The 27,077-nt window shown below is 57.9% G+C and overlaps 2 protein-coding genes and 1 pseudogene across 2 annotated transcripts; all 3 read right to left on the reverse strand.

Moving 5' to 3' along the window:
- Positions 1–287: 287 nt before the first annotated feature.
- Positions 288–788, reverse strand: LOC138082622 (gamma-interferon-inducible-lysosomal thiol reductase-like; annotated as a pseudogene).
- Positions 789–12,550: 11,762 nt separating this feature from the next.
- LOC138083571 (collagen alpha-1(I) chain-like) lies at positions 12,551–17,391 on the reverse strand. The gene is made up of 6 exons (XM_068977409.1): positions 17,135–17,391; positions 16,128–16,725; positions 15,681–15,862; positions 15,499–15,567; positions 14,188–14,658; positions 12,551–13,502 (listed from the first exon to the last, which is right to left on the reverse strand). The coding sequence occupies exons 1-6, from the start codon at positions 17,389–17,391 to the stop codon at positions 12,551–12,553; spliced, it is 2,529 nt and encodes an 842-aa protein (XP_068833510.1).
- Positions 17,392–17,504: 113 nt separating this feature from the next.
- On the reverse strand, positions 17,505–25,678 carry TBX2 (T-box transcription factor 2). Its single transcript, XM_068977772.1, has 7 exons — positions 25,284–25,678; positions 23,894–24,161; positions 22,794–22,940; positions 21,552–21,628; positions 21,282–21,445; positions 20,234–20,871; positions 17,505–17,960 (listed from the first exon to the last, which is right to left on the reverse strand). The coding sequence occupies exons 1-7, from the start codon at positions 25,676–25,678 to the stop codon at positions 17,505–17,507; spliced, it is 2,145 nt and encodes a 714-aa protein (XP_068833873.1).
- Between the last annotated feature and the right edge of the window lie 1,399 nt (positions 25,679–27,077).

A 27,077-nucleotide genomic window follows, 5' to 3' on the forward strand; every position in this document is an offset into this window, starting at 1 on the left:
CATGCTGGCTCACCTTTTTCTACTGGAGTAAAAAAATATACATAACATAAATTTGTCATTTTTAAAAAATTACAACAGCTGGAAGTGTCTATTAAACTCTTTTTAATGTAGCACCATTCACAGTGGGGCAAGATTCTTGATTTCAGGCAGGGCAGAGTTTTGCGTGTGGGTTTCATGGAATATGTAGAAATTACCTGGATAAGCAGTGGCTGCTGAGTCAAGGATCAGAAAACTAGGGGCACGTGAGATCTTGTTCTTGCATCAGCTCCCTCCCAGGGCACCAGCCATCACTTGAAGCAGGCATCCTTGGGAGAGGTGGCTATGAGTTGGCAAACATCCGACATCTCATCCACATACAACTGGCAGATGAAGAGCTAGCTGGTCCTTCTCCTTCGTGGATTTCCCCTTGTCAGAAACCTAGGGCACATATTCGTGGGGAGGCTGCAGAGCGTCTGTGAGCTGGGCTTCGGTGTATAATAGCTGCCTGCCACCATCCCCCATCGCACACTCCATCATGGAGTCCAGGGACACCTTGGGAGCTTAGATCTGCAGGCAGCACAGCTTCAGATTTTTCTCCACGTCATCCATTTCCTCCATGCAGACAATGATCAGGAAGACTGAGTTCTCCAGCTGGTCTAACCAGCAGGCCTCCACCTTGCTAAGCCGCACTCCTGCTCACCATGGTGACACGTGAACTCCCGCACGCTGCTGACGTTTCGTTCCTGGACGTTTCGTTCCTGAACGTTTCTGTAGGGCACCAAAAGAACACTGAGGATTTTCTGGACCATCAGTTGCTATGGGAGGAACTCTCGGTTGCTATGGGAAGAGCTCTCGGTTGCCATGGGAGGAGCTCTCGGTTGCTATGGGAAGGTACCAGCAGCCAGAGCGCAGCTCACACCGTAGAGCTCACACTGATGCGCAGGGCAGCAGGGGGTCAGACTCTGGAGGCGCCTGCAGCCACAGCTCACTGGCCTTGCAGAGGGCTGCCCCCTCAGGGAGTTTTCCCAGTGGGAAAATATTTTTTCCACTCTGTTTACTGTTCTTTCACACTCTTGATAATGTTTTTTGAGGTACAGAGATACTTAATTTTGTGAAGCTTATCTATTTTTTTTTTCCTGTCACTTGTGCTTTTGGTATCACATTTAAGAAACCATTGCTAAGCCTAGAGTCATGAATATTTTCCTGTATAATTTCTTCTAGGATATAGTTTTAGCTTTTAAGCTTAGGTCTTTCATCCGTTTTTGAGTTTGTATATAATATAAAGTAAGAGTCTAAGTCCATCCTTTGCATGTGAATATCCACTTTTCCTAGCACCATTTTTTGAAAAAACTGTCTTTTCCCCATTGAATGACTTTAGCTCCTTCATGGAAAATCAATTGACCATAAATTTGAGGGTCTGTTTCTTGGCTCTCAATCTATTTCTTTAGTCTATATGTCTATATGTCAATACCACACTGTTTTGATTACTGTAGGTTTGTATTATAATTTGAAATTGAGAAACCTGAAACTTTGCTCTTCTTTAAAAAAATTTTTTCGGGGAGGGGACTATTTAGGGTTGCTTGACATTCTACATGAATTTTAGGATGGATTTCTCCATTTCTGAAAAAACTACTGTTGACCCATCACTTTTGATATTTTAAAAAAAATCAGTGTCACCTGTCCATAGTGGAGAGTGGAGAAGGGATCTGGCATAGAAGCAGCTTGAGCCAATATTGCTCCGTGGCAGCCAAAGAATGAGTGTCATTTTTGTTGTTGTTTAGTCACTCAGTTGTGTCTGACTCTTTGTGATCCCATGGACTCTAGCCCACGAGGTTCCTCTGCCCATGGGATTTTCCAGGCAAGGATACTGGAGTGAGTTGCCATTTCCTTCTCCAGGGGATCTATCCTACTCAGGGATCGAAACTGTGTCTCCTCCATTGCAGGCAGATTCTTTACCACTGAGTCAGCAGGGAAGCCCCAAGTAACTCTGGACTCTGTTTAAACCAGTACAAGAGGAGAGAGGGCCCTGAGGCCTGTGCTCCACCCACTCAGGCCCACATTTTTCTAGAGGACTCTTGAGACCACAGATACTGTCTCTAGGGACAGGATAATATATACTGTGAACAGTTCTCAGTTGAGGAAACTTGGGAGATGACCAGGTAGAGTTAGAGGAAGGGTTTGTGTGTGTGTGTGTGTGTGTGTGTTCAGTCACTCAGTCATGTGCGACTCTTTGTGACTGTATGGACTGTAGCCCACCAGGCTCCTCTGACCCTGGGATTTCCTAGGCAAGAATACTGGAGTGGGTTGCCATTTCCTACTCCAGGGGATCTTCCTGACCCAGGGATCAAACCTGCGTCTCTTACATCTATCTCCTGCATAGACAGACAGATTCTTCATCACTAGCGCCACCTGGGAAGGGGTTGTATGGTAACTTTCAAATATTTGGATGGCCCACCCTATCCAAACTTTCTCTCTCTTCTTCTACCTATAAAACAAAAGCTTCCCCTACAGATGAATGAAGACAAACAAATGATCTGGAGCTAGTCAAGGCTATCCTGTTTCTAACCATTGGTGAAGTTTTTAACTGTTAGATCAGTTCAAATCTGTAACAAGCTGCTACCTTGGGAGGTGGTGAGCTCTGCATCATGGACAGTGTCCAAACAGAGCCCAGGTGGTGGATGATTGATTCAGTATGGCAACAGGAGTCAACGACCCCAGAGACCGTTTCAGTCATGGAGCAGGGTTTATAAAAGATCCTGTCTGAGAGTGTGGCCCCCTTCTCCTCCCAGAGCCTCTTCTCTGTGACAGGTGTTGCAAGAAATGCTGGGAATGACATGGCTGCCAAGAGGAATCTACTTCAAGTGATGTTTCAATGTCCCTCGAGAAGGAGGCAGAGTAACAAACAAAAAGAAAAAAGAAGAAAAATAAATAAATGAAGGAGGCACAGTGAAGAATGTCCCTGGTGGTCCCGTGGCTAAGACTCTGCACTCCCACTGCTGGGGCCTGTGTTCCAGCCCTGGTCAGGAAACAACTAAATCCCACATGTGGTGCCACTAAAGATCCCACACGCTGCAACTAAGATCCTGTGTGCTGTACCTAAGACTTGATGCAGCTAAATAAATAAACAAATATTTTTTAAAAGGGAAGGCAAAGTGACGTTCTGGGAAGGGCAGACAGACATAGGTCCCAGCTGGGGCTCTAGTTATACGGTGCTGGCAAGTTACTTTATCTCTCCAAGACCCAGTTTCCTAATCTGTACAACGGGAGAATTAATACTGACCATAACTGACAGTACGCATACTGTCTGCCCCCAGACAGTTCTGGGGCACCAACTCCCACAGCCTCATCCTCTTGCTTGCAGATCTGGCCAATTATGGTTGCCTTCCCCTTGCCCACTAAGTAGATATGGAACCCTCAAAGGAACCGGTCAGAGTCTCCACAAGTGATCTGCTCGACACACAGAGAGCCAGGCCTCTCTTTTCCCCTGGGATGGAGTGATGTAAAAGCCACCTGAGCCTCAAGTGCTTTGGGCGTCTCTCCTATTTTGTGGGGAGAATGTGCCTGAGAGTGGAGCCAGTACAGAAGAGAGTCAGCTTAAGACCCGGAGCTAATGAGAGACGCCCTGGACTACTCTGACTCCCTGGACCCAGCTATGCCTGAAGTCCATGCCTGCTTTTACCAATTATGTAAGTAATAAATTCCAGGTTTGGCTTGAGCTAATTTGAGTTGGGCTTCTGTCAGCAGGAATCCAAAGAACTTTCTGCAGAGCAGTTGTGTGGATTCGGAGAAATATTGTCAAGTACCTGGCACTTAGGCAGGCATTTTGGGAGAGCCCAGCAAGCTGTAACCATAATGGATAACAGTGGCGGATGGGAATGGTGTGTTTGAGACAAGTGAGTATGTGATTCCCACGGTGCCAATCAGCATTTCCTTGGCTTGTTCTGAGGGGCACAAGGGGCAATTTCCTCTCCTCTTGGGCCACAAAACTGGATTTCTATAACCACAGTCGCCCGCAGCCAAGCTCCCTGTCCCACAAAGAGGCCCATCTGCGGTGGGAGAAAATGACACCAACCCAACCCAAAGAGAAGAAATGACAGCGTGAGAGCCGGGGACGGCCATGCGCCCGGCCACCCGTGTTCTGAAAGTGGGCTGCCCCCTCGCCTGTTCTCCAGGTACCACATGAGCCAACAAACTGCTCTTTTTCTTCAGCTTCAGCTGGATTTCCGTCCCTTGCCAGCAAAGGATTCCTGACTGACACGCCCAGAGGCCGCCTGAGGTGAGGCCGTAAAAGAACCAGTGGGTTGGCTCTGCGGCTGGGACCGTCCATGCCTGGCTCCCGCGTGGGAAAGGCTGGCTTCCTTGCCTGTCAAGCAGCTCTCACATCTGGTGTCTCCCCGGAGGGGGACAGATAAGGCCGATGGAGGGTACTGATGTCATGGTCAAATGCCCTCTCCAACCGCCACCTCTCAAATCCTCTGAGTAAACTGTGCCCATAAGCCATGTGCTATCCGGTAGGTGGGCCAGTCTCAATGACTGCATGGCCTCCTGCCGGTTTGGAGGGTGGGCTGGGTTCCCCTGCGCCACTGGAGGGTGAGGGTGAGAGCTTGAGTACTCTGGGCTGAGCCCCCACGGCAGGTTTGACAGGTGGAGAAGTGCGCGGGGCCTTGGTAATACTCGGAGTGCTCCCACCCCCCAGCCCCCACCACATTCTGCCCTGGGGGCCCAGCACAGCACCCTCCATCTCTTTATCTGGGTGTCACTCGACAAACACTGAGCAGATGCTGCGTGCCCGGCGTTGTGCTAGGAACATCGCGACAACCATGAGCAAAGTGAAGTTTACGTTCTAGTGAGGGGAGACAGTCAATAACACAAGTTTAAAAATTCATAGCATGTATGATGTTAAAAATGACAATAAACAGAGGAAGAGAGAGAGAGAGTGGGGAGGATGAAGGCGGGTGACTATTTTTATGAAGGTCAACCAAGGACAGTCTCAAGAGAGACATTGGGAAGAGAAGAGAAATGTGCCTGGCATGTTCAAGAAATGGCAAAGAATTGCTGATGGGAATGGAAAATGGTGCAGCCATGTTGGAAAACATTTTAGCAGTTCCTCCAAAAGTTAAAGTTATCCATTGAACCAGTCAAGTCCACTCCTCGCCATAGACCCAAGAGAAATGAGAACATGTGTCTACCCAAAGACGTGTACATGATGTCCACAGCAGTATTATTCATAATAGCCAACAAGTGGAAGCAACCCGAATGTCTATCAATGGACGAACGGATAAAGAAAATGTGGTATATCCATGCAATGGAATATTATTCAGACTTAAAAAGGAATAAAAGTGCTGATCCCTGCAAAGGACAACATGGATAAGCCTTGAAAATATTATAAGTAAAAGAAACTAAGTCACTGAAAAACAAATGTTGCATGATTACGTTTATATAAAATGTCCAGACTAAGCAAATCCATAGGGACACAAAGGAGCTCAGTGGGTGCCAAGGGCTGGGGTCGGGGTAATGACGGCTAATGGGTCAGGATTTCTTCTGGGGTTGAAGAAAATGTTCTGGATTTGGATAGTGGTGATGATGGCACAACCTTGTGAATGTACTAAAACCACTGAATCATATACTTTAAAAGGATAAATTTTATGGCATGCACATTTTAATCTCAAATTTTTTAAAAGACATTAAGAAATAAGGAGACCAGTGCCCCTGAGAGAGGGAGAATGACGTCTGGAACATAGCAGTGTAGAAGTTGCTCAGGGGCTCAGGGGGCTGGCTCAGTGGTAAAGAACCCGCCTGCCAATGCAGGAGACGCAGGTTCGTTCCAGGGTCCAGGAAGATCCCACATTCCAAGGAGCAGCTGAGCCTTTGGGCCGCAACTACTGAGCCTGTGCTCTAGAGCCCACGACTGAGCCCACGCACCCTAGAACCCACGCTCCGCAACCAGAGAAGCCGCTGCAGTGAGAAGCCCGCACCCCGCAACCAGAGAGTAGCTCCTACTCAGTGCAGCCAGAGAAGAGCCCCCGCAGCAAGGGCGATCCAGCACGGTCAAAAATAAATAAATAAAATTATTTTTAAAAAGCACTCAGTGTGTACTTGAAGTGACATAAAAGCGAGACTAATTAACCCCGTTGTGGCCCCCCGTCTTTTCCCTGTGGGGAAGAGACCTCTGGATCCTCAAATGGTGAGAACCAGCGACCACAGCTCTCTGTGGGCCTGGTTCAGATTTCTCCACAGCTGAGGATTCTTACTCAGTCCCTCCCACTCCAGGGGACAAACGGAGGAGCTCTGGGGAAGAAGGGCCACCTGATTCCAGGAAAAGACCCCTGATGTGAAAGGAACCCTCCCAAGCCCCACGATCTGCTTCACTGGCTAGTCCTTCACTTCTTCCCCCTTGTGGAACCTGCGCTGGGCCCTCTGAACCGCAGTTTTCCTGCCCATCATTGGGGGGAAAAGGGAAATGAGCCCTTGGCCCTGGCCCGGGGCTTGATGGAGGGAGAGGAGACCATGCCTTTGTGTGAGGGGCCCAGGAAATTCTGAACATCTGAACCAACGCCCTGGGGCCCAGGTCAGGGTCTGCTCCCCGGCTGCTGATGGGAGCTGCCAGCAGGGGAGCCCTGGGAAAAATAAGTTTCCACCAGTGATCTGGAAAAGCGGGAAGGGCTTGGAAAACAAGGCACTGTCCAGAAAGATGGGGAGGGGGTGCAGGCTGGACAACCCTGGGTGTTTGGAGGTTGAAGTGCAAGGACACGAGGCCGCAGAGACTCAGACACAACTGAAGCAACTTAGCAAGCCCCGAGGTCACCGTGCACGCCGTCAGGGTGGCCCCGTTTCCTCCCGTCCTTTGCAGGATCCGCAGACGAGTCTATGTCAGAGACCCCGACACTTGAGGCTCGAAGGGTTAAAGCCACAGAGCTAGAGGTGCGGCTGGGAATTCAGCTCAGGTCTCTGTGGCTGCACAAGGTCCTTGCTCGTATTCACGTCCCTCAGTGCCATCGTCTGGCCGCAGGACTAGCCAGAAATCAGGACGGCGGCACAGAGGGCAGGCCCGGACTCCCCACCCTAGAGGTCGGCTGGAAACCCCTGTCCTGAAATCGGCCTGGAGCTGAAGGGACGAGGTTCCAGGTCCGACTCCAAGCCGGGATGACTCTAGACCTCCACCTAGTGGTGAGAGGAGGGTACTGCCGCACCGACCACGCAGCTCAGTGAGACAGGTACAGGCAGGTCAGCAGCGACCCACTCTCTAGCAACAAACACCACCTGTCTGGGCCTGGGGTGAGGGAGGCCCAGAAGAAAGGGCCTCTTAGGAGGCAGAGGAGGCCCCACCAGCTGGCACCAGTGGGCTTCACTGCCCTCCGGATTTCTCTGTAGCAGCCTGGTCAAATGTCGGGGCTCTGTGCTCAGCCACAGACCCTCCAACACCCAGCCCCCTACCCCCACCCCCTAGCCTGACATCCAAGTCTAGGACAGGTGCCCCTGGCTCAGGGACTTGGTGGTCTGTCACCCCAGACGGTAGGGTCTCAGTGGCCCGAGGTGGTCTCCAGGGTAGGAGGGGTCACCCAGCTCTGGTGGGCTCAGCCCTGGCTGCTGCCCAGGCCGGGGGAGAATTTGCCCTGCCCCCAGATGGCCCCCAGGTCCCATCCTTAAGCTCCTCCAAAGGGCCAAGTCCTCCCCAGGAGGGGCGGGAATCAGCGTTCACTGCATCAGGTGCTGCTCTAAACAGCCCCTCATTTCAGCCTCAAACAACCCTGAGAGCTAAATACTATAATCTCCAGTTTGAAGAATCGATGGGGAGGAGTACACTCATTTGCCCACATCACAGGTTCATTGAATCAGTTCAGTTCAGCCACTCAGTCGTGTCCGACTCTCTGCGACCCCGTGGACCGCAGCATGCCAGGCCTCCCTGTCCACATTGACTCGTGGAGCTTGCTCAAACTCACGTCCAACTATAAAATGATGTGAGCGACACCCACTCAGAAGGGAGAAGGCCAAAGGGAAGGTTCTTGGAGAAGAAAGTGATTCCAGGCAGAGGGCAAGGGCATGAGTGTGAGAAGTCTCTGAGGCAAGGCCAGAAGGGTTACTCCAGACCTGGGTAGGTGGACAGTGGGGTGGAGGTGTGCGGGGTGGGGCTGGGGAGAGGTGGACTGGGGTGGGGGGGGTTGTAGGCAGGACTCATATAAGCCCCTCTCCCAGGCTTGACCCCAAGAGCGCAGGAAGACTTTGGAGGGCGTCAAGTGACCTTATCTGGTCTGTATTTCAAGAAGGTCCTGCAGGCAGGAAAGATCAGTGGGCAGACATGCTGGGAGAGTCCCACTGGTCCTGGGCAGAGGGCATTGCCCTGGAGTCGGGGGATGGGGGACGTTTTTGGCTCAAGGCAGGGGTTCAGAGGCAGCAAAGACCCAGAGGCCAGAGAGCCCCAGAGCCCTTGGGGAAGAGAGTCACCCAGGGTGGCTGGAGAGCAGGGTGCAAGGGCTGGGACGGCCGAACGCAGTCCATTCAGGCTACTGTAACAAAATTCCAGGCTGGCTTCCTTGTAAACAACAGACATTTCTTTCTCCCAGTCCTGGAGCCTGGAAGTCTGAAATCCAGGTGCCAGCATGCTCCGATGAGGACCTTCTTCCGGGTCGCAGATGTGGAGGAGAGAGTCTCTTTCTTTTCTTTTTTTTTTTTAATTTTATTGAGATATAATTTATGGGGTATCTTTTATGACAGCACCGATCCCATTCAAGAGAACCCGATCCTTACAACCTAAGCAGCTCCCAGAGTTTCCACCTCCTAATACCATCACTTTGGGAGTTAAGTTTCAACATGGATTTTAAGAGGACACAAACGTTCAGACCTTCTGGAGGCTTCTCCTGAAGAGACAAGTCCTCAGGCAAGATACCTGCCCTCCCCCAGTCCTCAGTTCCTCAGAAGAGAGAGGAGGAACTGTCTTTAGTCGACTCCAAGTGAACTGCAGCTACTGGTCCAGGGCCGGGCACACACAGCCTGAAAGGATCAGGTAAGGGCTTCTGGAGGGGACATGTCATTCATTCACTTATTTGGTCACTCATTCAGCAAATGTTTCCTGCACCGCTTCCACATGTTAAGCAGTTTTAGGTCTGGAGACCCAGAAATAAGCAAAAGCAAACACCAGCACTGCCTTGCAGGAGCCAATGACCTCATAGGAAGTGTGTTAGCCACTCAGTCATGTCCGACTCTTTGCGGCCCCACCGACCACAGTTCACCAGGCTCCTCTGTTCATGAAAATTCTCCAGGCAAGAATACTAGAGTAGGTTGCCATTTCCTTCTCCAGGGGATCTTCCAGACCCAGGGATGGAACCTGGGTCTCCTGCATTCTTTACCATCTGAGCCACAAGAGAAGCTCCTAGGAAACAGAGACCCTAAACAAATGTGTCCCTTCCCAGAGGAAATGTGGCAAGGCCAAAAGGTAGTGTGGGAAAGGGCTTGGACCTAGCAAAGTGGGGCAGGGGGAGAACCTCAGAACTTCAGAGAGGCTGGAGCTGCCTTCTCCATGGAAAATCACCCCCACCAAGAGGGTGTAGGATTGTCTCTATGTGTTTGCATGCACAAATGTCTGTATGGTAGGTACAGGTATATGTCTGTAAGTGTGTCTGTGTGTGTCTGTGGGCATTTGTGTGTCTAAGTGTGTTTCTCTGTATGTCTCTGTGCATCTCTCTGTGCAGGTCTATATGGGTTTGTATGTGGTTGTTAAATGCATGCCTGTGTATGTAGGACTGTCCATATATGTACACATTTGTGTGTCCGTGGGGGGGTTAGCATGTTACATCTGGGTCTCCAGGTATGTGCATGCATGTGTGTGTTGGTGTGTGAGTGGCAGGGTGACCAACTGGGTGACTTGCTACAATTTAAAGAGTTTCTTAGAAGTTGACCTATCAGTACGAAAGTCAGAACTGTAGGAGACACAATCATGTCAGAGTTGTGGGAAGCCAAAGCTGGGAGGGTGGACAGCCCCTCCAAGGAGGAAATAAGACCCAAAGTGAGTATCACAGAGTGTGCATGCTCAGTTGTGTCCGACTACATGTGGCCCCATGGACTGCAGCCTATCCGTTTCCTCTGTCCACGGAAATTCTCCAGGCAAGAATACTGGAGTGGGTTGCCATTTCATTCTCCAGGGGATCTTCCCGACCCAGGGATCGAACCCATGTCTCCTGCATCTCCTGCAGTGGCTGGAGGATGCTTTATCACTGTGCCAAAGTGGGACAAGGCTAAATTAGAAGGGGGTTGGCCTGGACTGAGTACCCAGTGGGATGGGCAGCAACTCTCAGGGCTCCAGGAAGGAGCCCAGGCTTGGGGTTGGCCAGACCAAGCCATGACCCAAGACTTGCTTCTTAGCAGCTCTGTAACCTTGGGCAGGTCTAAGCCTTGGTTTTCTCCTCTGTAAAATGCGATGAGCATATCCACCGCCCAGCTGAGAATGAAGTAAGAAAAGGCATGCCCAGCATGGGCACACAGTGGGTTTTCCACAGCTCCTCCCCTCGGGCTGAGGAGAAGGTGTGGAGGGGCCAGAGGATACCTTGTTCTCTAGGGGATGGAAATGAAGAGAGCAAATGTGCCTGAGCTTAGCACTTGCTGGGTGACGTCACCTCTGCTACGGTTTTACCCAGAGGAAGTCACTGCCCCTTGGGTTGGGGCGGGGGGGGCCTTTGCTGGGCTGACATGAAGCAGGGTGGCCACACTTCCCCTGATGTCCTGGTCTTGGGCTCCGAGCCAGGCTGCTTCTCCCATGGACACGTGGCCTGGTGGGCCAAAGAGGGCACCCGGCCCCTTTGCCCTTTCCCAGCCGCAAGGCTGACTCTCACCCATCATCACTTCATCAGCTAACATTTCCAAGGAGCAGGCCCGTGGGATTGTGAAAGAACTCTTCCTTTATTTACTGGATGGCTTGGGGGCACGTCACTTCACCTCCCTGAACCTCACTGTCATCGGCTGTGAAATGGGGATTCATCATGAACACCCTGCCAATGAAAAAAAAATAGTAAAAAGAAAAGGGGGCTTCCCTGGTGCCTCAGATGGCAAAGAATCCATTTGCAGTGCAGGAGACCTGGGTTTGATTCCTGGATTGGGAAGATCCCCTGGAGAAAGGAATGGCAGCCCACTCCAATATTCTTGCCTGGAGAATTCCATGGACAGAGGAATTCTGTCCTAGTGGGCTACAGTCCATGGGGTTGCAAAGAGTCAGACAGGACTGAGTGACTAACACTTGACTTTCAGTGAAAGCCCATAAACAAAGGTGCTTTGACTGCTCCCCACCCCCCACCCCCGACCCCAAGCCTTACTCCAGCTAAGGAATTAGCCCGTTGGGTATCCCAGGTCTGGGAGGCACCCTTAAACAAGAGTACCTGAATGTCCTCATGAGTATGTACCTGAATGAGTATCCCCTTGTCTCTTTTGAAGAAGTCACAGTCAGCGAATAAACTGCCATGCTGGGTGCCCAAACCACCCTCCATCAAGGTACGCCTCTGCTGCAGCGTGTACCAAGGTGCAATCTGGCTTGGATGGGGGAGGAACCACATCCCACAAGGATGCTGGAGGCAGCTGGAGCCAGCCGGTTCCGGAAGTGTTCAGGACCTGGAATGTGATTTCCTAATTGTGAATTCATTCTGGCCACCAGCCCTGCCCCCACCCCCAGGAATCTCATCAACAGCCTGTGTGGATGACCCGGCCCATGTTCCAGGCTTAGGTTCCTCAAACTTAAATGGAAGTGGAGTCCCAGCCTTTTATCTATAGACCAAGACTGGGGTTTGGAGTCTTGGCAATGGCAGATCAAGATCACCTGGTCGCTCACAGACCAATTTGATTTTACTCCAAACCACTTATTTTCGGGAGGAGGATTTGGGGCCCAGAGGAGGAAGTCACGTTGTCTAAGGTCATTAGACATTGGAGGACATTCAGCGAGTCAGAGCTTGACCTTATACCTATCCTCCCAGCTTCAGCGGTAGATGGACATGGAGAGAACTACTAAACTTCCAGGGTTTGATCCTCTCCTGGGTTACGCTGTGTTGAAGGGGAAAGAGCTGGAGGCCGAGCACAGGAAAGACACCGGCTGGGGTCACACAACAAGCTGGTGAAGTGTGTCCTGGCTTTCTAGCTGTGGACCCTTAGTTAATAAGAAGGGAGGTCATCTCTGGGAGTGAGATGACCAGAGCTCCTCCGGGGACCTTAAGCATCAGCTGGAAGCAACCTTTCAACCCCGCCACCGAAATCAACTTGGACCTCACCCTCCCTCCTCCCTATTCAAACCTGACCCAGAACCTCGGTGGCTTGTAAACCCAACCCTGTCGGGCTGACTCCTGGGGCCTCCTCAGTCCCCACCACTGAAACAAAGCAGACCTGAAGCCTCCCCAGGCGTCTGGCACCCGGGCCTACGCGGGCAGGACCCTGGGGGTGAAGCTTTGCAAAGTTCTCCCGGGCGGGGGGTGGTGGTGGCGGTGGGTGCATCCTGCCCGCCGCCGCCCTCGATCTGGGAGACGGAGTGGGGGAGGTGAGCTGGGGGAAAGCGCCTCGGGGGACCTCCGGGCAGGAGGCACCCTGGGTACGGCCCGTCCCTTCACGCCACACCTTCGAGGGCCCCCACCCGGCAAAGCAGTTCGTCCAGCTCGCGACGAGACCAAGCCCATAGCTCCGCTTTTGAGACGCCCGGAAGGCGGTCGTCCGGCAGCCTCCGGCTCCGGCGGGGAACGCGAAGGCTCCAGCCCGCGGCGCACGCAGAGGGCGGCCGGGCCGGGCCGGGCCGGGCCGGGCGGGCTCGGGTGGTGTTTGCAGGTGGGGCTTCGCAGGCCAGGAAACTGGCCCGGCAGGGCGGTCCCAGGAAAAGGGAAAAACCCCCCACCCCATCCCGAGCCTCGGGCAATCCCATCCTTGTGTCTGCATCCTCTGTCTGGAGTTTCCTTCCGGTGCGCGGAGCGCCTCGATCTCTCAGCGGCCTGCGTCCACCCTCTGGCCCTGTGGCCCAGTCTCGGAGAGGATCCTGCTCTGGGTCCGGGGGTGGGCTGTCCGGCTGCCGCTCGGCCCCTGGCCTGGAGCGCCATCTGGTGGACATGTAGGGGGTTGCCACGGCCTGCGGACAGGGCCCGCTCCCAGTCGGTTCTCCGCCCGGTGCTGCGGGAGAGGGGCGCTGGGCAGAGGGGCTGCCGTCGGCTCCGGGAACCAGATGCTTCAAGGAAGAAGTGAGCGGTAGGGGGAGAGGGTCCGCGCCTCCAGAGAACACAGAAGGAGCTCTAGGTGCAAACCAAAGTCCCCGGCGCGTTCTGGACTGAGACTGGGATGTATTCAGCGAGCGTGAACAGGTTGCACTGCCAAGGGCGCGCGCAAGGCAGTGCCTAGATAGGATCCGGAGCTCAGGCTCCGTCCCCTTGGCCCCTGACCCCCGGGAGCGCACAGGTCTCCCCTCTGCTGCCCAGGCCCTCGGCCCCTCGCCGGACCGTGTAAATGCCCGGCTGGTGCTACGGACTTTGGCGTCCAGGGAAAGGAGAGGACAGAGTGGGATTGGATTGGGGGTGCTTCCGAAAGCCGGGAAGAAAGGCAGGCTCAGAGTTTAAACCTCGGTTTCACCGAGACTGTCCCCTGAACCGTCCCTTTTACTGGGACTTGGGGAGGAGGGCGGGTAGGGGCCTCGAGCTGGGGCTTTCACCTGTGGGGTGTCCTGGGGGCGCGTCAAACTGAACGCACCCCTCTGGCTCAAGGGGTTGCCCTGCATGGGGTACCCTGGGGAGGCCGGTCCCAGTTCTGCGTCCTTGGGGTGGGATTGGGGGAGGGCCGGGCCACTGGTGCTCAAGATTTCCTCTGAAGATAGGAGAATGACTTGAGGGCTGGGGAGACTTTGATTGACAGAAGAGAAAGCGAAGTCCCTTTGGCTTCCCAGGGTGGCTCAGACGGCAAAAAAAATCCGCCAGCGATGTGGGAGACCCTGGGTTCGATCCCTGGGTGGGGAAGATCCCCTGGAGGAGGGCATGGCAACCCACTCCAGTATTCTTGCCCTATGGACAGCGGAGCCTGGCGAGCTACAGTTCACGGGGTTCACGAAGAGTCGGACACGACTGAGCAACTAAGCACAGCACAGGTCACGCAATCATTGCTGCCTAGCCGCTAGGGGTCTCATGGCGAGCCCCCTCCTCCCCCAGCCTCCAAGCTCCCCTGTGAATCACACTCCTAACCCCAACACCGACACGCACAACTCCCTCCCACACCCCCTCGGTGCCAGCGCTCAGCGCCCCGCGGCGACGCATCAGGTCAGCAGCGCCCATCACGCCCAGATTCGCTGGTCCGCTGGGGATCCTGCCGTCTAGGGCACCCCCCGCCCCGGTGCCAGGCCCTGAAGGGTTAAAGAGGCCTTGGGGGCACCGGAGCGGCGGGACGCGAGGCGCCTGGGCTAATTGGCGACCCGGGAACAATGAAGGCGGGGAGGCGGGTGGCTTAATTGGGATAGAGAGCGCCCTGGCCTTTGTCTGAGGCCCGACCGCGCGGATTCCCGCAGCAGAACGCAGGAGGCTCGCAGCTGGGACCCAGCGCAGGGCGGCGAGGGCGACCCTGGGAGGGGGGACAGTGAGGTGGGGGGCGGCGGTGACGGGGGAACGGCTCCCCAGGCTGCGCTCGGGGCCCCGGGGCGTCTCGGGGCCCTGGAGGATCACTCCACCCCACCGGGGCGCTGCAGCCGCCCTGCGGCGAGAAGGCGGCCGCCACCAAGCCGCTCTGCGCGGCCGTGACCGCGACCCTCCTCGGGAACCGGGTCTTCCCGCTGGCGCGGCCGCGGCGCCAGCTCGGTGCTGCCCCCTGGCGCCAGCAGCCCGCTCCGCAGCTTCTTCACCACTCCCTGCTGCTGCTGCTGCTGCTGCTGCTGCTGCTGCTGCTGCTGAGTCGCTTCAGTCGTGTCGGACTCTGTGCGACCTCATAGACGGCAGACCACCAGGCTCCTCTGTCCCTGGGATTCCCCAGGCAAGAATACTGGAGCGGGTTGCCATTTCCTTCTCCAGTGTATGCCTGCATGCTAAGTCGCTTCAGCCGTGTCCGACTCTGTGCGACCCCATAGACAGCAGCCCACCAGCCCGTGGAAGTGTCCATGGGATTCTCTAGGCAAGAATACCAGAGTGGGTTGCCATTACCTTCTCCCCATTCTCCCTAGACAGTGAGAAATCAGAAGAAACCCACGCGCCCCTCTGCAAATGTTAGAGACCTCCAATAAACACACTGTCCACGCAGGGTTTTATTTGAGCCGAGAAAGGGGCCTTTCTGCCCTGCCCTGGTCCTGAATTGCCCTTCTGCACACCCGAAGGTCAGAGGCAGGGAAACCCCAGCCCACCCTCCCCGGAGCCGGAACAGTCTTCTTCGCCCTCGCACTGGTTCGCGGGCCGACACCCTCCCCCGAATTCAGCGTGGCGTGGGGGCCGGCTCCCTCCCTGGAAGAGGAGGACACGATTCTCTTCTTTGCAAATGGATGAGCCCACGAAGGTGTCCAGGGAGCCTGGAGGCCAGTTCTCCTTCACCCTTCCTCCATCTTACCGTCCCTGATGTCCCTGGTGAACTGGAAGCCAGCGCTTCTCGGCCTCGGAAGTGCCCAGGTTGAGCTGCCTGCTAAGCCAGGGCATCACGGACACTCACACGCTTCAAAAAGAGGAAGCAGCTGGGAAGGGGCGATGCTGAGGAATGGGCAGACCCCGTGGTGGTCTGAGGGAATGACTTGCCGCTCTCCCACCCCTTCCACTGCTAGGATTTGGGGCTGCAGACGCCTGTCGGCTGGGTGAGGAGGGGTGGAGAGGCCGTCCTCCTGGGGCAGCAGCTGTCCTGGCAGACTCGGGCCACTGGGAGCGAGGCCTAACGGCGACTGACACAGTGCGACTCCCTGCGCGATCTCCAGCTGAACCCACTATTGTACAGGGGGAAAGTGGGAGAGGAAAAAAGAGCCTCATGAGCCCCAGTCTTCATACACTGCCCCCCACCCCCGAGAGAGATATAGATGATTTCCACAGGAGGACCTTCAGTCTAGACTCTGCCACTCTGGTCAACAATCCTGATAGGAGAGAACGTGTCCTTTTGAGGTTCAGGAGACGGAGGGATAGAAAAGGATTCTAGGTTCTCGGTATTTGGGTGACCATGGCCAAACCCCTCCTCCGGAGGGAGAGAGAGAGCACCCGTCTTATCAGCCCCCCTCCCAAGCCAGAAGCTCCGAAGGGAGATGCAATTCCACGGTGGCGCGCGCCCCAGGCCGGGAGCCGGGAGGCCAGGCGCGGAGTGGCGGACGGCGGAGAGCGGCCAGCAGAGGGAGCCTGGCCCCCGGCCCGGCGGCGGCGGCGGCGCTGGACGCGCGCGGGGGGCTCACGGCGGCGCGGCGCCTCCCCGCCCGCCCGCAGCCCGCGCCGGCGCCGCCCGGCCTCGAGGCTCCGCTCGCGGCCCCGCTGTCCCCGGGGGAGCCGCCGCCGCGAGCCCCGGGCGCCCGCCCCGCCCTCCCGGCCTCCGGTCCCGCCTGACGCGCTCGCGGCGCCCCCTTGCCCCGCGCGGCCCACAGAGCGCACTGCGCCGTTCACTTCGCATTGCAGCGTTTTATTGTTTTCTCGAGTTTTTGTCGTTTTCGTCTCGCTCCGGAGCGAAAAGTGAAAACCTGAGGTGGAGCCCGCGGGCCGGGCGAGCAAAAAACGCCCGGGCGCAGGGGCCGAGGGGCTGGCGGTGTGGAGGCTTCTCCGGGGGCCGGGGGCCCTCTCCCGCAGCCAAGGACCTCCTCCCCACCCAGCCCTGTACAATATAGATGCTCATGTAAAAGGAAAAAAAAATTATAGGCTATGAGTTAATCTCTAAATATTCTGTACACAGCAATGTACACCTTTGAATAAATTAATACCAATTTGCATATTCTGGGAACCTTAAAGCTTATTTACACAAATTACCATTTATTTCATAAATATCTCTTTTTTCCCGCCCCCTGGGGACTCAAGGCAGAAATGCCACTCCCTCCGCTGACCCAGGGGTGGGAGGGGCGCCTGTCCGGGAGAAGAAATGGAAGGACTAAAGGAACAGGCCCCTCTCAGCTCAAGTCTACACTGACTTCGTCTTCACTGACCTCAGCTCCCCTCACCCCAGATTCTCCAGCGGTCCGGGGCTCCAGGATAGGGGCCTTTGGAGCTTCCTCCCCTGACCCCTGCACCTTCTGGCTCCCCAGCCAGCCAGCCCCTGGCTGATCCGGGGACGAGGCCTCCCCCATAGCGCTGGAGGAACCCGGAGAGGCCCCGCCGATGACACCTTGACACCAGAGCAGACCTGGACCAAATCCAGTGGCCCCAAAGCGACTGTGTTCCGGATTCCTTGTGAGGCCCAGGGAAGTGTCCCAGGCCCCGGCTGGCCGATCAGGGTTTCATTCCGGCTGCAGCCCGCTTTCTCTCCTTTATTTAAATAAATACCCATTCTGTGCTGTACACGTCCCAAGCAGCAGGGAAGGCAACCCAGGAGGCCTGCGCGGTGGCGGTGGCGGCGGCGGCGGCGGCGGCGGCGGCAGCGGAGCAGCAGGGCGGGCCCCCTCACTTGGGCGACTCCCTGCCAGGGGAGAGGGCTCGCTGGCTCTCCAGCCCACTCACCAGTCTCTGAATGCTCTGCAGTTCACTGGCCGCCTCTTTGGCCGCACCGCCGGGCGACAGGGCCACGCGGGCCGAGGCCCCCACTTTGCGGAGGGCCAGCTCCGGCAATGGGCTGGGCTCCCGGCTATTGCCGCCGCCTGCAGCCTTGGAGCCCTCCGCCGCCAGCCCGGTGGTGAGGAGACTAGTGCTCGGTGGGATGGAGACCGGGATCTGGTAGGGGCTGAAGCGCAGGCGGGGCCGGGCACTGCCCAGAAAGGGGCTCCGGGACAGGGAACCGGCGGCAGCCGCGGCCGCGGCCGCAGCGCTGGTGGCTGGCAGAGCCGAGGCCGCGGCCGCAGCGGCCGCCATGTAGGTGTAGGGATAGGGGAAGAGGCCTCCGAAAGTGGGCATGGGGATTCCCTGCAAGAAACAAAACAAGACAAGGGTTAGGCATCCCGCCTGGGGTGTTCCTGGGGGTGATCTGGGTGCTGGTGGCCGGGCGACAACTGGGAATCCTTCCCTACTCTGTTCAGGAAGACCGGTGCTCACATAACCTTACTCCCCAAAGAACGCAGGTAGTAATGGGCCACTATGCCTATGTCCAAACCCACTTAGAGGGGAGCCCACTTAAGGTTATGATTGGGAGCGGGTCCTACCAAGCTCTGTGCCAGGTATTACTCTAGGAGTAAGGCAAGGCCATTACAGGCGGCTGAACTAGCAAAGGGCCTTGGGGGAAGAAACAAGGCCAGCTGAGGGCCAGGTGGCTGGCAGGTAACTTTGGCTGTGTTGGCAGGGAGGTGCCGCTCGCTTCCAACAGTCCCCTGCCCTGCCTTTCTATCCACAGGTGCCCTGAAGGGCTGGGGCCACGTAGGACTGGAGGAGCTTTGTACACTCTCCCTTCCTCTGCCCACCTGCTCAGGGGTCTCCTGCCCCGGCCAGGAGAAGGCTCCAGATGCCAGTCTGTTCATAAACTGGCCTGAATGCAAAGAACTCCCAGCGGCTCCCTAGTGGCGGCTGAAGAAAGAATGCAGAGTCTTTGCCTGTGGAAAGCCCAGTAGCTGGGAAACCCTGCACAAAACACCGCCTGCGGCCCAACTTTTGGATTATCTGACCTTTGGGATCATGGTTCCCTCCACGGAGTACGTGGGTATATGGGGAGGAGGGCAGGAGCTGACTGAGCTGGGCTTCCAGGAGCCTCAGGCCTGACTCAGGCAGGGAGAAGGAAGGGAAGTAGCTTAGTCAGGGATGACAAAATACCCTTCCTGAGAAGGTCAAGCCCTACTGAGCACTCAGACCTGGCATCTCAGAGGAAGGAGGGGGCTTCAGATCTCCAAGGTTATGTCTCTTTCTGATGGCCATAGGAAGATCCCCTGGAGGAGGGCATGGCAACCCACTCCAGTATTCTCGCCTAGAGAATCCCCATGAACAGAGGAGCCTGACTGGCTACAGTTCATAGTCGCGTAGAGACTGAAGTGATTTAGCACACACAGTACAATGGCCATAGGTGAGCGGTTAACCACTAGCAGTATACCTAGTGATGCCTCCTGAGTGCTGAGTGCCTGTTCCCTGGCCTTGCACCTGTTAACCAGGCTGCCTCTAGAGGCCCTGACTTCCCTGTGACCTCTGCGATGCCCATGCTCAACACCAGAATTTGTCTGGGGAGGAGGTATTCACATACCTCCAGGCAAATTAAACCTCCAGGCTCTGAACTCCACTTTCTGGAGGCTTCCTTACCAGCTCAGAGCCCGAGATATGTGATGCCAGTGCCTCCAACGTTCACTCCACACACCCCTGATGCTGAGCTCTATTTAAAACTCATTTCAGAATCCCTTCCCCCACTTTAAAAATATTTGCTTCTGAACCGAAGGAGCCTTCTCAGACCTAAACTCCTATTTTCCTTCCCTTAAGATAAGATCTTAAGGGTTCAACTTGCCAGAAACCTCAGAGGGAAGAAAATGAATGTAGAGATTCCAAATCTTTCTACAGGGAATATTCCGCCCAAGCAACCAAAGAGGCCACTCTCCCCTTCGGATCTTCTAATTTTGCTGCTGCCCACAGTTTCATAAGCTCTCCCCTGGGAGCTCAGAATTTTGACCTGGGCCTGGAGGACTGAGATGTGTGGCTGGGGGAGTTGGGAGACTCACTGTGGGGGAAGGAAAAGCCCTGTCCTTTGCCAGGTCGCTTCCTGAGGGTCTGAAAGGAGCCCAAGACATCTGGGAGGTGGGTCAATTTGGTGGTCAGTTATCCAGAACGCACTGCAAATTCTCCTACTTTTTTTGTCCAGCCACTTTAGCCTTTCCGGGACTAACTGTGGTTCCCAAGAAAAATGTCTTGAGGCAGGCCAGGCAAGTGGACTTAAAAAAGCTGGAGGCAGCCCCAGTCGGACAGGGCAGAAAGAGTCTAATGGGTCCCAGTCTATTCTGGGGTTAGAGGGAAGAAAATAGGTCCAGAGAGGGTCAGGGACTTGCCCAAGGTCACACAGGAGTCAGAAGCAATCTCCTGGCCAAATCCTGGACCTGGTCCTGGTCTCCCAGAAGCCAGGCAGGTGTGGTTCAGAGGGTCCACCGGGTCTCCCCAGGAGGGAGTCCTTGCCGGCTGGAAGCCTGGAGCGCCTTCAGGCCCTATGCCTTCCTCCTCTGCCCGCCTCGGATTCCCCTTCCTTTCTCATGCTGCTGCCAGCTCACAGGCCTTACCTGAGATGCCAGCATGTGCTGGGAGAGGTGGAATGGGAAGGGCCCGGCGGTGCTGGCCGCACTCCCCGCGGGACCCAGCCCGCCCGCGTCCAGCCCGGTGGCGGTCCCTGGCCCGCCGCCTCCGCCACCGCCGCCGCCGCCGGCCACCGAGGCTAGTAGGTGGCCCATGCCCATGGCAGAGAAGGCTCCGGGCCCCATGGCGAACTGTCCCGGGTGCAAGAAGAGCGGCTGGCCGGCCCCCAGCGGCCCGAAGAACTGCTGCCCGTGCAGGTGGCCGGAGAAGGCCAGGCCGGGCAGGTGTCCGGCGCCCAGCGGGGACGCGCTGTCCGTCTGCACCACCAGCGGCGCCAGGCCGGGCTCCTTGCCCTCGCCCGCCTCCTTGCGCCCCTCGTCCTTCCGCCTGGCTTCGGCGCGCTCCTTCTCTAGGCTCCTCAGGCCGAACGGGCCGTCCCCGCCGCTCTCGGACGGCTCCTTGCCCCTCTCGGGGCTGCGCCGCTCCCTGGCGCGATCGGATTCGGTCAAGCGAGGGGGGCTGCTGCTGTCCAGGGCGGGGCTGCGGCCAAGCGCCGGCCCCGCGCGCTCCTCGCCCAGCCGCTCGGGCTCCGGGTCACTGTCCGCGGCGCACGACTTCTCCTCGGCTGGGGGGAGAGAGGATGCGCGGCGTTACCGGCCCGGGGACAGACAGGCGCGAAGTCCGAGCCGGAGAGACGTGCACAAGCCTGCTACGAGGCCACGTCGGAGGAACTCCTGGAATCTCGGGGTAGTAGGGGTCACCCCATCCAAGATCCCTTATTTACAGTGGGGAGGAAAGTGAACCCGGCAGAGGAGGCCTTGCTGCAGCAGTCACACAGCGCCAGGGCCCTAGCTCAGAGCCCAGAAGGATCTGCGGGCCACCAGGGACCGCACTCAGGGGAGGCCTGGGGTAGAGGCCCGACCGAGACTCGCCGCTGACGCTCCCCCCAGGCCTTTAGTTAGCCAGATGCTGAGCGCCAAGCCAACCCGGCGCCCGGGGGACACCCTGCCCTTCTCCTCCCGGCCCCACCCGCACCTCTGGTCCGGTGCAGGCGCAGGGGACTGGGCGCCGTCCCCGGAGAGGGTGGCGGTTCCCGCGCAGGGGGAGGGTCGCAGGACGAGGCGTCCGACTCCGCGCCGTCGCGCTCCGGCTTGCAGTGCTCCTCGTACAGGCGCAACGACGGCAGCGTCAGCTGCTTCCTGCGGATGAGCCGAGGGAGCGGGTCTGAGCGCAGCCCACCCTCTGGGCCCCTCCACGTCCTGTTCCCCCAGGCACCCGCCTGCCGGCAGCCCCGCGCACCCTCACCTTTTCTCCCGCCGGCCGTTCCCGGTGTCCCGGAAGCCCTTGGCAAACGGGTTGTTGTCGATCTTAAGCTGCGTGATCTGTGGGGACCAAGGGGGCGGCGCCAGGTCAGGCTGCGGGCTCTTTTAGTCTGGCCCGGGGCACCTGGAGGTCAGAGGCTGCTCGCCCCAGAGGATAGCCCCCGGGGAGGGTACCCTGGGTACCTGTCCACCTGGGCTGGGCCGCCCCAAGCCACAAAGCAAGGTGAGGTCGGCGGGCGGACTTCGAAGAAAGCGACCTCCAAAAACTATTTTCGAGATATAATCCCTCGACTTGCACACACAAGCCCAAAGCTGTGCACCCCGAGTGGAAATCTGTCCAAGCGAGCATGCAGGCCCACCCGGCCATTCGAGCTAAGGGAACCCTGCACCTGAGCAGGAGCACACGGACAGCAGAGCACACCCAGGTCAGCAGACACACATGTAGACAGCCACACGCACAGGTCCGCGCACATGCAAGTACACACATGTAAAACAAGTGCCCAGGGAGTCAAACGAATTCACACGCCTCCACACGGATTCAAGGCCCTCCAAATGGTGCACGCATATACCGGCCCAGGACAGATCGGTTCACAATGACAGAAAAAAAGAAAAAGAAAAAAAGATACGGCCGGCAGGACACTCAGACACTGTTCTTCAACCCAGAGGGGTGCACACAGAGATGGTGTAGAAAGAGAGCAGCCATGAAAAGCCCTTCCCCTTGAAGGAAAAATCTCCAAGCACATCCCAAGGGGTCCCAGGCCTGAACTGACCCAGAGAAGGATGGGGGGCGGGACGGGTGGTGGCTGTCACCTGTCCCCCCCACCCCCACCTCTGGCTCGCCCAGGAGAGGGAAAACTAGGCCCCAGGTTCCCAGCAGCCGGAAAGCCTGGGCAGATTGCCTCGGGCGCCCTCTTTTCATTTAAATTCCCATCCCTGAGCCAAGAAATAAACGAATAAAATGTAAAAATGTCAGCGCGGGCCCGGAGTCTCTGCTAATTGCTAAGTAAACATCCCCACCCCAAGGAGCGCCCAGCTGTTCGCGCGCCCCGGGGAGCGTGTGCGTACGTGTCGCGGGCTTGCGAGAGAGAGTCCGGGGGGTTTCGCTGGGTCCTGCGCTTACAGAGACTGGGGGCCCGGGAGCCGATCGTGAGGGTGCGGGGGGCGGGCGTGCAGGGGGCCGCGGGCGGGTGTGAGTGGAGGGTCGGAGGCCGCCCGGCCCGCGCACCTTGTCGTTCTGGTAGGCGGTGACAGCGATGAAGTCGGTCTCGGGGAACACGTAGGTGCGGAACGTGCTGTAGGGCAGCTTCAGGATGTCGTTGGCTCGCACGATGTGGAAGCGCGGTTGGTACTTGTGCATGGAGTTCAGGATGGTCTGCAGGGAGGGCGAGGGTCAGCCGACAGCCCCCAGCCTGTCTCCCGAGCCTTTCTATTCTCTGGGGGCCGGACCTCCTGCCATTTTTCTCAGTCTCTCTCACGTTCTGCCTTTCCCACTTCACCCCCAAACCTTCCCCCCTTTTCTCCTGTCTTCTCTGCTCCTTACCTCCCCATATTAATTTTTATTTCCCTCCCCCTCGATTTTATCACAGTTTCTCTTTCCATTAAAACAAAAATTACCCCAGCTGGAAACCGAAATAAAACAAAACCCACTATCATTCCACTCTTAACTTCTCTCCCTCTTCATGTCTAAGCCCCTAGTAAACCCAGGGAGAGAAGACTGGAACCTTTGCGGCCTCACCGACCTGCCCTACCTCTGGATGGGGTAGTCCCTTTAGCCCCATGAACTGCCCCTTCCCATTCACTGGGGCCCTGGCTCAGGCAGAAACGGTGAGAACCCCAAATTCCCTTATCCCAGGTCAGACATCTGCCTGAGGGAGGAGGAAAAGGTATGGAGGGGAGTTGTTTGAACTTTTAAATCTCCTCCTTTGGGGATGGGGCTGGTCTTGGGGAAGGGTGAGAACCAACTGAGGTCCTGGGCCAGTCTTCCAAGCTCAGACCCCAAAGACCAGCGGCTCCACAACCCGTCCCAGCTGCACCTGCCTCCTGCTGGACTCCAGAAGGGAGTTTGGAAGGCCTGAGATTTTGAGAGTTTGGAAAGTGAGATTGTGGGCAGCCTGGAGCTTAGTGGCCACGAACCCCAACATTCCCCAGGCTTGCAGAGCAGAGCCTCTGCGTCCAGGCAGCAAAGGCCACAGGGCAGTGATCTGGGCAAGGGCACTCTGGGGGTTCTGCGAGCACTCCCCTCTGGGGAACTGGGGTCTCCTCTCCTCCCCACCACCCCCTGCAGTGCTAGGTCCTCGACCCCCAGGGCACTTGGCCTGCACTCACGAAGCCGTGCTTGTCCGAGATGTTGTTGGTCAGCTTCAGCTTGTGGAAGGCCACCGGCTTGGCCATCCACTGCTCCCCCGTGGCCGGGCTGTCCGGGTGGATGTACATCCGCTTGGGCATCTCGGGGTCGGCCTTGCCTGCCACCATCCAGCGTGAGTTATGGAATTTATACCGGCAGTCATCAGCGGCCACAATGTCCATCAGCAGGATGTATTTGGCCTTCTTGTCCAGGCCGCTGACTCGCACCTTGAAGGGAGGAAACATCCTCCTGCGAGAAAGTGAAAGAGGGAGAGGTCAGGGAACCCACTGGATCACGAAGACCCCTCTCCCCCGACGCCTGGAGCTTCGGCACCCGTGTTCCTCTGTTACCCTTGCTCTGCCCTCTTAGGAAGGTCTGGGAGATTCCACCTGTGGTGGTTATTCCTAGGAGATCTTATTTCTGCCTGTCAAGACCCTCTCCTGTTATAAGGCTTGCTCTCAGCCCTGTGCTCAGGTCTAGTGACCCCTTTTTTCTCCCTCATCTGAGATGAAAGCCGAGCTCCAAGAAAGAAATCCAGGGCCTTTACAAATATACCCGCTTCTCATGAACCTCCCTGAAATTCGTTCGTGGGAATATGTCCACTTAGGGCCGAAGCTCTCAGAAGTGCAGTAGGGTGTTTGTTCGGGGGAAGGAACTGGGTTACAGCAGCAGAACAAGGACCCTGACCCTGAAGTTCGGGCGAAGAGGGTGAGTGAGCCGAGGCCTGGATTCTCTGCTTCCGAGCCAGAGGCTTGAGCGGTTGGCGATTGTAGTTTTTCTTCCGGCTTCAGGGCCTAGGGAGCCGTGTGCCTCCGGAGCTCCTGGCTCCTCGGCCGGGACAAGGCTCACAGGCCGTGTCAGGCTGCGGCTGGGTCAGCTCGCGGCTCGCGGCGAAGGGCCGCGACCGGCGGCAACTGGAGGGCCGGGCTGGGCCTAGCAGGGGTGAGAGTCTCATTCCGAGCTCCGGGGTCGGAGGAGAGCTTGGGATACGCCGCATCTTCGCGGAGCACCGAGCCAGATTCGCCTCCGAAGCAGGAAAGAGGGGTCTCGGGGCTGAGGAGTTGCGGCCGAGACCGCTGAGACCCTCCAGGGCCGAGCCGCGGGGCCTCCTCGGCTTTGGGACTCTGAGCGCTGGGGGACTATTCTGCAGGGGCACGTTTTCGTTTTCATTTGGGAGACTTCGATGCTTCGTTTAAAAAAAAAAAAAATTCGTTCGGTGCCAAATGAGAAAAGTCGACTCGATCGTCTGTGCGTGGCTCGGGGGCCGGAGCCGAGAGCCGGGAGTCGCGGGCGGCGGGCTCGGCGCTGGCCAGTGCTGTCGGGCTCCCCTCCCGCCCACCCGCGCGCCCTCCGGCCAGCCGGCCGCCCTACCTCCCGGACTTGGTGATGACCATCTCGGTGCCCAGCTTGTGGAACTGGTCCCACAGCTCCTTGGCCTCCAGCGTCACCTTGGGGTCGTCCTCCACCTCGTCCTCGGGCTCCAGGCTCTTAAGCGAGCGCAGATGAGCGGCGGGCGGATGCGGGCCGAGTGCCGAGACGTGCAGCCCCGCCTCGGCCGCCGCCGCCGCCGCAGCCGCCGCCGCCGCCGCCCCCGCCAAGCCCGGGTCGGGCAGCGGCTTGGCCAGCGCGCCGGGCGGCAGCGCGAGAGCCGGGAAGAAAGAGGGCTGCGCCGCCGCCAGGAAGGCGGACATGGGGAAGTCGGCCGGCCGTGGCGCGTGGAACGGGTGGTAAGCCATGGCGCTGGCCGCCAGCGCCGGCTCTCTCATCGGGACATCCGGCCCAGGCGCCCGGGGGCCGGGGCCGGGGGCGCGCGGCTCGGACCCCCGGCCCGGGCGGCGGCGCGCACGGAGGAAGGGCGACCCGGGTGGCAAGCGAGGTGGCGGCTCCTCCCGGTTCCCCGTCCAGCGCACGGCGAGGGACGCGGGGCGCTGGGCGCGGGGGCGGCGGGGGCTCTGCGCGGGGCTGGGCTGGGCTGGGCCGCTCCGGCGCCGGGGACCACGCGCGACTGGTTAGATCTTGTCGTGATCTCTGGAAAACTGTGACTATCTCACATGTCCTGCCCTGCTCGGATCCCCTGCGCTAACGAGCCAGGCCCCCCTTGATTGCTGATTTTACGCTTTTTGGACCAATTGTGGGTCTCCGGGGGCGGGGTTTTGACAGCTCAGGCCAAGCTCGGAGCGGGAGGGGGGGCCCGGGGAGAAGGTGTCGGAAGCCTCAGCAGTAAGAAAACATGTCAACAGAATAAAATATTAACCAATGACGGGCCAGCGGGCCCCGAGACCCCTCCCACTGCCCTGGCCCCCACCCCACCGCCCGCGCCCACGGCTGCCTGCGCCCGGACGGGAAAGCGCGGCGGGCCGAACCGACCCGCCGAAAGGGCCTGAGGCGGGGGGCGCCCGGGCGCCAGGGCCCGCGAGGAAGGACCCCCAGCCGCAAGCCGCCCCAAGTGCAAAGCATTGACATGGCCCCTCGAGGAGAGGGGGCGCCCTCCTTCTCCCACGCCCGGCGACCCCGCAGCCCTGGCCCGCGCCCCGGCTTGGCCTCCGACCCCGCTCCCGGCCGCGGCGCCGCCCGGGCCCCTCCACTCCGAAGGGAGTCAGCGGATGCTGGAAGGAGAGGCCGGTGGGCGGGCGAGGCGGGAGGCGCCGGCTGCCGAGGTCCCGGAGCGGAACCCAGGTGGCGGGAGCCGGTGAGTGCGGCGGTGGCAGAGCCCTGGTGGGGCCGGCGGGGGCGGGAGGCGGACGCGGCTTTTCCTCGGGGAACGCGGGGACCCCCCTAGCCCGCGCCGACCCCCTCACAGGAAGCCCCTGGAAGAACCGAGAGTTCCGGGAAAGCCCTGGACTCAGCCCAGTATCCTTTTGCGTCCCCGAGCTAATCGGAGCTCTCCTAGGAGAGCGGGTCCTCCGGACCGGGAAGGTGTAAGCGCACCTTCCGCCGGGCACCAGGCTGCAAGACGCGGGCGGATCCCGCCCCCAGGTTCTTGACCCAACGAATTTTCGTCGCATCCGGTATTAGAGACACAAGCATGCCTCATCCTCAACACTGACATCTTCTCTACGCCACTTTTCTGGAATTGGTTCCCAGCTCTCGAAAGCTCACGTCTCCCGGGTTCCGTGGTGCCGACTAGCGAGTGTGGGGGTCTGAGTGTCTGTGCGCACCTGCGGT

The sequence above is a fragment of the Capricornis sumatraensis genome, chromosome 8 (genome assembly GCF_032405125.1).
Source record: "Capricornis sumatraensis isolate serow.1 chromosome 8, serow.2, whole genome shotgun sequence".
NCBI lineage: Eukaryota > Metazoa > Chordata > Mammalia > Artiodactyla > Bovidae > Capricornis > Capricornis sumatraensis.

What these genes read in the sequence shown, in the direction of transcription:
- TBX2 (XM_068977772.1), bottom strand. Translation starts at nt 25,678, where the DNA reads ATGAGAGAGCCGGCGCTGGCGGCCAGCGCCATGGCTTACCACCCGTTC. An exon ending in TCTCGGACAAGCACGGCTTC is followed by an intron (nt 22,941 to 23,893) that starts GTGAGTGCAGGC and finishes CCCTCCCTGCAG; the next exon opens with ACCATCCTGAACTCCATGCA. An exon ending in AGCACATGCTGGCATCTCAG is followed by an intron (nt 17,961 to 20,233) that starts GTAAGGCCTGTG and finishes TGTTTCTTGCAG; the next exon opens with GGAATCCCCATGCCCACTTT.
- LOC138083571 (XM_068977409.1), bottom strand. Translation starts at nt 17,391, where the DNA reads ATGGGTATTTATTTAAATAAAGGAGAGAAAGCGGGCTGCAGCCGGAAT. An exon ending in GTGGAAGGGGTGGGAGAGCG is followed by an intron (nt 15,568 to 15,680) that starts GCAAGTCATTCC and finishes CTGGCTTAGCAG; the next exon opens with GCAGCTCAACCTGGGCACTT. An exon ending in AGCGCTGGCACCGAGGGGGT is followed by an intron (nt 13,503 to 14,187) that starts GTGGGAGGGAGT and finishes GGCTTTCGGAAG; the next exon opens with CACCCCCAATCCAATCCCAC.